The sequence below is a fragment of the Gastrolobium bilobum genome, unplaced genomic scaffold (assembly GCF_033153095.1).
Source record: "Gastrolobium bilobum isolate Gb01-03AN ecotype WA unplaced genomic scaffold, APGP_CSIRO_Gbil_v1 utg21470, whole genome shotgun sequence".
Lineage (NCBI taxonomy): Eukaryota > Viridiplantae > Streptophyta > Magnoliopsida > Fabales > Fabaceae > Gastrolobium > Gastrolobium bilobum.
Window position 1 is genome coordinate 22,193 of NW_026896317.1, and position 11,813 is coordinate 34,005.

Here is an 11,813-nt window from a genome sequence, read left to right on the forward strand (position 1 = left end):
TCTCGATGCTTTACAACTTTTCACTCCAAAGTTTCCTAGGAATTTGGTGACCTCTCAAGTGTAAAGGATTCACTCCCCTGACCATTCAAGAAATCAAATGGAGGTGTTTAACAATAGCTAAGTACTCTCAAAATACATATTATACAAGTTGAAGAACTATGGGTGTTGACACTCTCACAAGAATAAAGCTTAAAGAGTATTTATGATCAAGAAAACAAGAATAAAGCAAGTAAATTTAAATGAAGAATAATGACCAAGAAGAAGAGTCTAATTAATGGAATAGTTATTCCTATTTATAGAGGGTCCACAAGGGTGTTTATCCACTCATTTTTGCAAACTAGTCGTTTTATGTCCGTTATTTTTGTCTTCTGCATATTGGGTAATCGATTACCATCAATGATGCACGGACACGCGACACGCGACATGACACGACACGCCGACACGTTAATTCTAAAAAATGTCATATTTCGACATGTTAGGACACGTTTTGATATTAAATAATATTTTTAATATATATAATATAGTTTTTTTTTGGTGAAAATATATATAATATAGTTTACATATAATACATATAACAGTCCATAATAAATATATAACTAATAAAAAAAATTCATAACATAAATATAAAGAAAATAATAAAACATCATATATCCAATCAAATATTCTTATAATTTTTATTTTTTTGATTTTTAATCCAATCTTCATATTTTCATTTATTTAGTAAAATGGTACGTATTTTATTCTGCAACTATTTTTTTTTGGGTATAAACCATCTTCTTTTACACCAAAACAACCTTTATCTCAAAAATAACAAAATAATAAAATATTAAAAGTTAGAGCCCACTTCCCACCGACTTGTTTCCCATCACACCAACCTTTATCGTTTCACTTTTAACCTTCTGATAAACATTTTGTTCTGAAACGATAAAGGTTGTTGCTGAACATTCACACCACCATATTCAGATCTTGCTAAATATTTTGTTCTGAAAATCGCATAAAACTCTAGAGTTAGGATTATCGGAGAAGATCTGGAATCGGTGCTTCATCTCCTCCACCATCTTGTAGCTCTTGCCGTAGCTGTGAGCGAGCGAGCGAAGGAGACCAATCACCTGGAGGACTTGTGCTTTCAAGACCAAATCGTCGAAGTGTTGGGTCTGTTGCTCCCTCATCGCTGGTGCTTTGGGTTTGTTGTTTGTTTTTTTTAATTATTTTAATTTTATAAAAAATTTGAAAATTTTACATTTTTGCCCTTTGACCGTGTCGGACACGGTCAAAATCGCGTGTCGAGATAGTCAACGTGTCTCAAAATATTGACCACGTGTCGGACGCGTGTCGGTGTCCGACACATATTTTTTTAAAAGAACAACGTATCTGTGCTTTGTAGATTACCATGAAGGGTAATCGATTACCATTGCTAGGGTAATCGGTTACCAACCTGTTAAATGGTTGAATTTTGTCCCAAAATGGTTTTCTCATTATCTAAGTTAGTTTCAAATACTTTTAATCATTTGATAAACATTTAAAAACATATTTTCATGCTAGGAATGAATTTAAATGTCAAACGATGATTTGATACATGTATTTGAAAAAATGCTTTGAGCTTTGTTCACGTGAGAAATCAATTTCTCTTTCAAATAATCCTAAGTCCTAAGATATATTACTTTGAGGTTGCTTGGACTTAGAGTCTTCTCTTAAAGCTTGAGTCTTGATCTTTTTTAAACTTCTTTTGATTCTGTCACTTTGAAGCTTTCTTTCCATGATTGTTTGTTATCATCAAAATTCTACAATCTTCATATTCTTTACATTGAATGCATTAGTTCCACACTTATAATGAAAAACTCTTTTTTTATTATGAAGAAAAAAGCTAAAAGTAAAAAGTTCCTATGAGGAGCTTTTTTTTAAGCTCTTATATACTTTTCTTGAATTATGTGGTTTTTTTAAATGAAAAGCTATAAATATAGAGAAAGATAGTTTTCTTGAAATACGTGCTTTTGAGTAACCTTTAGGGGGCGTTTGGTTGGGGAGAAATTTTTATGAATCATAGGCAAATGTGATTAGTGGGGAAATGGGTGGAAATTGAGTTTGGTAGGAAAATGTAAAAATAGTTGTTTGGTTGGAAAATATTTTACTGGAGAAACTAGGTAACTTTTGTAAAGTCTATGTTTGGCTGATCGTAAAATATAGATGGGAAAATCATTGCATAGTTACGAAAATAACCTTCTGAACAAAATTAGAGAGAGAGAGGGAGACTGAGCTTTCACATCATGGCCAAGGGTACTTGGTCTTTCACATCATTGCATCAGCTTTCACGAAAGTAGCTGGTCTTTTGTAAAGGATGTACAGTGACTAATTTGGGTAGGTTTTCAATAATACCACATCGCCAAGGAACATCCTTCGCCGGCTAAATGGAAGCTGATGCTTATGCTTTTGGGTTATGTAGGCAACTCATTTAGGTGGGAAAGTGTGACAGAAACTCCAACCAAACGTGGTGTATGTAGATGCCTTGCTTTCATTTGCCTATGTTTCTGGGCAGAATCCGTGAAACAAACGCCCCCTTAAGTTAATCATTTTATGTAATTACCAAATAGTTTTAGTTTTTTCTTTTTTTTTAGCTTTATCTTATAAGTAGCTTCTAGTTTAAAAACGAGAGGATCCAAACAGGCTCTAAGAGCTTTTAAAAAAGCTTTTGCTATGAGCTTTTAGCTTTTTTCTTCATGATAAAAAAAAGATTTTTTCATTATAAGAGCTTTTCTTAAAATCTATTTGGCCTAGCTTATACTTATAAGTAGCTTCTAACTTAAAAAAAACGAGGATTCAAACATGCACTAAGTCTTAAACCAAAGTCAAAAGATCACTCCCCTATATATAGGGGAGGGTTCTTTTGACTCCAGAGTAAGACTCTTAAGTCTTACTCCAAATCTCAGCCGTTGATGGACGGAAATCAACGGTTGTCATTAATAGTATAATTAATAATTAATTAATATAACTTCCTAAATTATAACCGTTGGATGGACGAAAATCAACGGTTAGGATGGAGAGTAAGACTTATAAGTCTTACTCTTGAGTCAAATGATCTCTCTCCATATATATATATATATATATATATATATATATATAGAGTTTGGTGTTTGTCATTTTAAATGACATAAGTTATGTCATTTTAGGAGAGAGATAGACACAGAAAAACGGAAATCATGGGAGAGAGAAAGTGGGTGGTTTTTTTTAATTTAAAATTCAAATTTTCTGTGTCTGTATCTCTCTTAAAATGACATAACTTTCTGTCATTTAAAATGACAAACACCAAACCCTATATATATATATATATATATATATATATGTATATATATATATATATATATAATTCCCAATAAATAATAACCGCTGATTGGTGAAAATTAATGATTAGGATTTGGTGTCAAATTTCCCCCAATCAACGATTATCATTTATTGAGAATTATATATATATATATATATATATAGGATCTTTTTATACCTGAGTAAGAACAATAAATTTTACATTCAATATTAATCGTTAATTTTTATACATAAGGGAGTTATACTTTGTTAGGAATTAATAAGAATAACCTAATCAATTACAATGGTTTGATATATGGAATTCAACAGTTAAGATAAAGTATAAGATTTATTATTTTTATACCTATATAGTTATATATATATATATATATATATATATATATATATATATATATATATATATATATATATAGGGTTCATTTTTTCTGCAGTTACTGCAGATAAGTTATCTGCAGTAAGCCTAATACGACGTCGTTTTGGGACGAAAATCATGGTGTTTTTATAATTTTAATTTATTTCAGAGTTATTGTAGTCTTTATAATTCTAATTATTTAATTTTTCAATCCCAAAACGACGTTATTTTGGGAGTAAATGCAGATAACTTATCTGCAGTAACTGCAGAAATATTGTTCTGATATATATAGGGTTCGCTTTTTTTACATTCAATGTAGATAATTTATCTACATTGAGTCTAAAATGACATCGTTTTGAGGCGAAAATCAAGATATTTTTGTAATTATAATTTATTTCGGGATTATAACAGTCTTTTTCATTATAATTTTAATTTTTTCAACCTAAAATGACATCGTTTTGGGAGCGAATGTAGATAACTTATCTACATTTACTTTAGAAACATTAAAGTTATATATATATATAGGGAAGGGATCATTTGACTCCAGAGTAAGACTTATAAGTCTTACTCTTCATCCTAGCCGTTGATTTCTGTCAATCCAACGGCTATAATTTAGGGAGTTATATTAATTATTTAATTATTAATTACACTATAAATGACAACCGTTGATTTCCGTCCATCAACGGCTGAGATTGAGAGTAAGACTTATAAATCTTACTCTGGAGTCAAAAGAACCCTCCCCATATATATATATATATATAAACGAAATTTAAAAGCATCATTACACGCGGCATCATGTAAAAAGACACTGTCGTTTTTGTACACGCACAAAGTAATTCAAATTTAGTAATTTATTATTTTTTATTAATATTATATTATAGTAAACTTTTTTCCTTCTCGTCTCATTCCTCCTCTCTACATAGAAATGTATTGTCCCACATTGAGGCCTTAATCAATGTTATTGTTTTCTAACGAAATTGCTTGGAAGCTAATTAGCCTGGACCAAATCAGCGGTCTGGCTGATGGGATGTAACACTTTAGGGGATGTTTGATAGAGGAGAATTTTTTTTTATCCTAGAATTTTAATTTTTAAAAATATAACTTTTATATTCAGTTTACGATAATATTCACAAATTAAAAATTTAGAAAAATTCAGTTTCCTAAAAATCCTACAAAATGACACGAACCAAACGCCCCTAAGAGTCTTAGTGGATAAGGAACCCGTCACATTAGAATATAAGCTATAAATGGGAATTACTTTTCTCATGTAGTATGAGAGAAGTTCTCTCATGTTAAGAGACAAATAAAAAGGGTCTCACCAATTTTTAGAAAAAAAGAAAGAAAAAAGCACATTTTTCGAAGTGAGAGTGAAATAAGAGATCAATCTCATGCCACATAAGGTATGATTTCCCATAAATAATATATAATTTAAGAAAAATATTATTCTCATATTATATGAGAGTAATTCTCTTATGCTATAGAAAGAATACAAATGAGGCGCACCATTAAAAGCAAAAAAAGTAAAAGAAAAGAGGAGATGCGATTTTCGAAGTTAGAGAATATGAGATAACTATCTTATATAAAATGAGAATAGCATTTTCCATAATTAAATGCTTACTTACTTTATTTATTTATCTCCGCGTGCAATTGTTTTTTTCATTTATTAATTATTATGAACTCGAACTTCAGTAACTTTTCTCAATTATAACTTTAAAGAATTCCCCCCCCATATAAAATCAGTTTTTCTACATGAAATGATGTCAGTTTCCATAACAACCAAAGCAATGAAGGACCTTGCGGTCACACAAGATAGTTGGTGTAAATATATAATGGTGGTATTAAGGTTTGAACTTTATATCTCATATAAATTGTTCAAATTCTTTATAATTAGACCAATCAAAATGGATTGCATAATCACATTAAGTAATTAGATATTTCACTCTTAACATTTAAAAAAAAAATAGTTTAAATTGTGTACCTATTATTTTTTTCATTTTGTTAATTAATATCATTACATTATTATTAATATATCCATAATCATATATCATAATAATGAATAACTTTCGAGTAAAAATATTTAATTCATAAAAAAAAAACAAAAAAAAACGTGTTGACAACTAAAAAAACCATAGGTTCTACGTCACACAGGCTTGAGCTTTAGAAATTAGAATAGCTTTTAAACTACAAAAATCATATAATAATTACAAAAAACCATAGATTCTACACAAATCATAGATTGTGTAATTGGCTTGCTACTATTAGCTCACGTACCAGCAGGCATCTTAGGCCTAACTTCAATTCCTTCGAGAAGGAAACCGTGCTTCCACATATTACTCTGTGTCTCGCTAACTCTTATTTGCACTTCATCTCCCATGCCTGAATTGAAGAACTCCCCCATCTCGATCTCCAACAATCCATCATTTCTCACATTTGGACGTTGCAGTCCCTGGAATCTATCGTCCAGTTCGCTCTCTTCTAAGTATGGGTCCAAACAAACATTTTTGGTTGAGATAGGGCCTCCTATTATACCTACTGATAACTCCACAGGATAGTGATGAAACCCATCAGGATCGACCATGTTGAACACAAGATAAGCAGCATAATGAGTATTTGAGGATAACTCATGGGTACTTATCGCCCCACGAATATCAAACCAACACACAGCACGAAGCACAGCAACTTGTTGGAACCTGTTCACAAATGAAATGAATATATACAAGAATGACGCGAGGATAAGTGTTTGTACCGAAAAATCACTCATATAAATTGAAAATAGAAAAGAGAGAAGGGAAAAGACAATGAAGACACATATTTATCCTGATTCATCTAATTTGAGCTATGTCGAGCTATATTCTCCTCAGAGTGCTAGTTACAAAACACATAGTTTATAAGGTGAATATAAATAGGTTTAGTTGGTTTTCTCTATCTTCCGCCAACAAGAGTAATCATATGAACTGAAAATATAATTCATACCTAACAATAACTAGAGAAACTTTGAACAATAAGAGCTGACCTTGACTCTGGTATGGTTGTCCAATTCCAATACTGAGGAGTTTCAACCCAACAAATCCAGAGATCTCTGGCGGAAACCATGTAACACTTCTTCCCTGTCCGTTTGTCCAATTGAAAGCTCTGCATAATTCATTAACTTAATAATTAAAGGACAAACCCTAATACACAAAAAATCACTCACATGCGAGAATACGGGTGAGGGTCGATAATAAGCAGTCTTTTTCTTATACTTTTTGCAAGGGACTATTTTCATACTGGAACCGGTAACACAGCTATGAATTATCACAAATATAAGAAGAAGAGTTGAGATGATAGGATTAGCAGGATTATAATAAGCGAAAAAGAAGTATCGTTTAAAAGGACACAAGTTGTGTCTTTTTAGATGATTTACACAGTATGACCGGTCATACTCTGTGTAAATCTGAAAAGTTTTTTTTTTTTTCTCTCTTCAGTCACATCGCTTACTTGTAAAGTGAAAAAAAGCAACTTTTCAGAATTACACAGAGTATGACCGGTCATACTCTGTGTAAGTCACTAAAAGAATACAACTTGTGTCCTCTTAAACGACACTCACTAAACCCTTATAATAAGCAAGCAGGAGCAAGAAGAATACCTTTGTACCGTGGTCAATGATGATGGGATGGTCGGAGAGAGTAAGATAGAGAGCCTTCTTAGAGGAAGAGGTGGCTAGCAAAGAGGATGAAGATTCGGAATGGGATCGAGAAATGATAGAGACCAAATCGGAAGGGATAAAACGATCCCAGATAGCATCAGATTCAGCTGCAGAACAAAAGGCCCAGCAAACGAGGGAGAGTCTGCATAGATCCGCAGGAATATCGATGTAAGATAGTATGTGAGCAATGCATCCTTCGGGCAAGGCTTGGAAGTCCATCGTGTTTCTTGGGATGAAAAGTGTAACTACAACTATTTATATGATATGAGTTTCGACCCTAATTAAGCTCTCGCTAGCTACACCACTCATTTCGGAGAGACCATAGGATTAGGATATATATAAAGGAATTAAGTCAAACTAAAGCTTCTACCGAGATAGCATAGAATTATTCAATGTGATTATTTTCTAACGAAATTGCTTCGAAGCTTAGCCTGGACCAAATTAAGTGATACATTTTCTAGTCTATGACATGAGTCAATTGTCCTCAATTATGATTTTAGAGAATCTTCTTCCAAAAAAAAAAAAAATCAAAATCAGTTCACGCGGGATAGTTTGTATAAAATTTAATTCTTTCATTCTTGGCAATGCTCGAGGTTGTTTAATTAATTAAGTTGTTAGTCGTTTGATGTTTCACTCTTGACTTTTGTTTAAGTTGTTTAAGTTTGTATGATGAACAGTTTTAATGTAAAATAGTTCATTTCGTAAAAATAAATGTGTTGACAAGGTCAAAAAAAAAAAACGTGTTAACAAAGTATAAATATTAGGTTCATTTGTGATTCTATATATACTCAACATCACCAATAAAATTTAATACGTTCTGTCTACTTGAATGAAGATCGAAGTTAGTTTTGATAAATTGGGAGTTTTCTTACAAAAGTTTAAAAATAAAAGTTTTTGCTTGTTAATATAGATTTAAAAAGATACGTGCTATGAATTGGTGTTTATGATTTTTTTCCTTACTTTGTTTGAATGGGTAAAAAATATTATGTTCACCAATTTGTTGTTTTGACCTTCATTTAATATGGTGGTGAAAATTGAACTTTGACCATTTAATTTGGTCCAAATTTTGATATTATAAAAAGAATTATTTGAATCTAGAAATTTAAGTTATTCGACAACGGATTTACCAAATAAATAAATAAATTAGACAAAGGTACATTAATAATTTTATATTTATAACATATTTTTAAAAAAAAAAATACTATTTGTATATGAATTAATAAAAATGTATATTTTAAATAAATTTTAACCTCGATAAAATATTATTCAATTAATAATAAAATAATTACAAATATTTAATAGGATGCAAAGAAGTCGTGCCAATTAATGTATCGTGTGGAAGACTAGAAGGTATATAACAAGGATCGAAGCGAGGCTTGGGTTTGAAATAGTCTTCGTCAACTGCGAAGTAAGTAATTTTATTGAGAGATGTCATATTCATATCAGTGTTCTGGCCGGTACAAATTAAATGCATATATGGAATACTTGTTTCGACGAATCAATCATTTTCATGGAAAGAGAGACCTCAGCATTTTGGCATAACACGTGGTTTGTATTTCGACATATGAAGCTACCAGGAAGCTAGTTTTAAACTAAGGTGATTTTCATTGAAAGAAAACAGATTTATTTTTTTCTCTCCATTTTTTTATGGTTGGTTTAGTGGATGCAAGATTTTTGAATTAATTCTGCGCCAATACTCCGGGCTCGCATCTACAATTTGTTAGGGCTTCTAGAATTTAATTTGAAATGTGAAAATTCCATTTCGGAAAAACAAATTCAGAAGTAAACTTAATTAACTAATAATGTGAAAATTCAATGGATGTCGGTGGTAGTGATTAAAAGAAATTGTTTGAACCTAATGTCAAAAGTCCGATCACAGAAAAAATATTCTTGGAAAGAGCTTTGAACTTAATCACAATAGGAATAAAATTGCAAACGTAAAGTAAAAATCTTAAAAAAAAAACTAATAATGCGAAATGAATTTAAAATTATAAAGTTAAAAGAATTATAATTAACTATACCAAAAATTTTATCTTCATTATAAGTGAACCAAATCAATCTAAAACATTAAAAAGAAGAAACATGTATTTGTAATTGTGAGAAAAAGATACAACGGTATAAGTATAACACAAGAACACAAATCAAGATCTTGTAGCATTTCCTTTTAATATCTTTGAGCTATTGATTCATCCCATTACTACCAAGAAATAAATGGTGGAGTCGATCTTGAATGTCACCTATTCCATACTTAATATATTCATCGGAATGCTTACCGAGAACATCCTCGAACCTCCCAATGAATTTTCCATATGTTGGTAGCAAGATGTTTTCAATGGATTTTCTTATTTGTTCCTTCAGTCGCTCATCAAAGACAAACCATGTAGATTGAACGTTGCATGTCTCGCGGAAATGCTTGTTGAACAAATTGAGCTTTTCTTTCATGAACTCTAATGTAACAACATTGGGGACCACTGACTCGTAGCTCTCTAATTTTAAAAAATCCAGTACCATTTCCCATGAGTTTTTTAGATAGAGCTCAAGGTATTTTCTGACTTTCGCTTCATTTCTTGGGAACCAATCATCACCCAACATGGTTCCCAATCCCTCTTCTTTTGCCTTCTGTTCTAAGTAACTCCAATTTAACATCATGAAAAAATAGTGCGAAGCAGGGTCCTCAAAGTTTTTGGACTCTGCTATCAATTTTCTTTCTAATAGCTCTATCATCCATTCCATCTGTGCAGAAAATGAAGATTTTCCCACTTCATTACCAACCTTGGGGTATTCTTCTAAAATTTGCTCCAGAATCTGCCGTGATTCTCGAGCAGCAATGATACAGTTTATGACACTTTGGGTCATTGGAAGAAGCCAGCAGTTTCCCGGAGTACGGGAAATCAGATTCCCCAAGTCCAAGAAAATATCTCTGCTTGCTTCTCCCAATCTGTTCTGTATTTTGATTGCTTCATTTACCATTGACTCAGGAAACAATGATTGGAATTCCGGAATCAAATCACGCAATGTCTCAAACATGTCTATGATTTTGAACAAACGCCAAGCTGAGGGGCTCCCACTAGCAACCGCGTCAACAAAATCCAACAACTTAATGGTGGCTCCTTGACAAACATCTATGAAACAAAGATAAGCAGAATCAGAGAAACCTAAGAAGACACGATCACATAGTCGCTGCTCACCAGGGAATAGTATCCTGAGAGCCACCTTGCAAGCTTTACCCAATCTTCTAATCATGAAATCTTCGAATTCAATCTCTGTACGTTTCTCCTTCTCGATGTTGATCTCTTCTCCGAACAATAGTTTATTTATTAGACAATCCTCCAAGCATTCCTTCCGTCTTTTGGTGTACACATCGTAGCACTCCTTCTCAAACCCAGCTTCCATCATCACCTTCACAGTCTCATGAAGATCATTGATCAATCTCGAGGGAAGCGCATCGATCACGTAGTTGTGGTCCGTCACTGACAGTTGATAGTTATGTTCGAGATGTGGGAAAAGCGTGTAGGTGACATTCAGATATTTCTGTTTAAGCTTCTTCATACAAGTCCTGAGTTGATTAGCCATACCAGCAATATCAGTACTTGCCGCTTGTGGGGAATCATCAGCTTCAATGACTACGGAGTGGAGTTGTGGAGAAGGTTCACCTTGGAGTTCAACATATTGTGGTGGAGTAGCAGTAGCACCTGAGGAACAAAGAGAATGAAGGAAATAGCCAAAACATACTCCAACAACACCTAAAGCTGTTTTAATCATCATGAGTCGTACTATTAGAACTCCCAGAAAAAAATATAAAAGATCCTTTTCCAATCCACAATGAGTTCGTCTTGACAAACTGAGTGACATGATGGCAAAGGAAGCACACGAAATCAGGTTATATACGTCGGGTTTCCCAGATACGGCTTTGTCAAAGAAAAAGGAATACACAGAGGTGATGGAAGCAACCCAAAATGGTGAATGAGTTTTGAACCGGGGACTGATCAAGAAGCGTTGCCATATCTCTGGAAACAAAATCAAGAGACAGATGAAGACACTGACAACAATATAAAGAGATAACTTCCATGAGTACCACTTTCCGAATAAATGGTTGAAGACTGAGCTGAGAGCAAAACAGATCAATCCGACAACAGTTGAAGCAAGTCCCACAAATCTCCATACCTCTGGCTGCTTCAGCCATACCCGGATTTGAACAGCCACGAGCATCATGCTCTCTCTCAAGTGAGTAAGAATTGCCACTACAGGGATACAGAGAGCCATCATTTTTATCTTGGGATGAGAAATGACAATCAGTTCCCTCTTTTATGATGAGAACTGCTTTCGCTGACACAAGTCAAGAGCAACTCACTCTTTTAGGCTTAGATGTGTGAAGCACTCCCTTTCTTCAAATGAAATTTCGAGGAAACGAAGTAAGAAGTGAAGTCTTAAAATCTAAAGACTTGAGTATGTTTATTTGTG

At 32.8% G+C, this 11,813-nt stretch overlaps 2 protein-coding genes across 2 annotated transcripts; both read right to left on the reverse strand.

Annotated features, from left to right (window-relative positions):
- Window positions 1–5,747: 5,747 nt before the first annotated feature.
- Window positions 5,748–7,651, reverse strand: LOC133298931 (F-box protein At2g02240-like). Its single transcript, XM_061498321.1, has 3 exons — window positions 7,293–7,651; window positions 6,681–6,799; window positions 5,748–6,357 (listed from the first exon to the last, which is right to left on the reverse strand). The coding sequence occupies exons 1-3, from the start codon at window positions 7,569–7,571 to the stop codon at window positions 5,931–5,933; spliced, it is 825 nt and encodes a 274-aa protein (XP_061354305.1). The 5' UTR covers window positions 7,572–7,651; the 3' UTR covers window positions 5,748–5,930.
- A 1,801-nt stretch (window positions 7,652–9,452) lies between these two features.
- Window positions 9,453–11,813, reverse strand: LOC133298936 (exocyst complex component EXO70B1-like). Its single transcript, XM_061498326.1, has one exon. The coding sequence runs from the start codon at window positions 11,616–11,618 to the stop codon at window positions 9,531–9,533; it is 2,088 nt and encodes a 695-aa protein (XP_061354310.1). The 5' UTR covers window positions 11,619–11,813; the 3' UTR covers window positions 9,453–9,530.

Excerpts from the sequence above, each read along its gene's own strand:
- LOC133298931 (XM_061498321.1), bottom strand. The coding sequence starts at position 7,571 with ATGGACTTCCAAGCCTTGCCCGAAGGATGCATTGCTCACATACTATCT. Across the intron at positions 6,800-7,292 it reads TCATTGACCACGGTACAAAG|AGCTTTCAATTGGACAAACG; the intron begins GTATTCTTCTTG and ends TGAATTATGCAG. Across the intron at positions 6,358-6,680 it reads ACAACCATACCAGAGTCAAG|GTTCCAACAAGTTGCTGTGC; the intron begins GTCAGCTCTTAT and ends ATTTGTGAACAG.
- LOC133298936 (XM_061498326.1), bottom strand. The coding sequence starts at position 11,618 with ATGATGGCTCTCTGTATCCCTGTAGTGGCAATTCTTACTCACTTGAGA.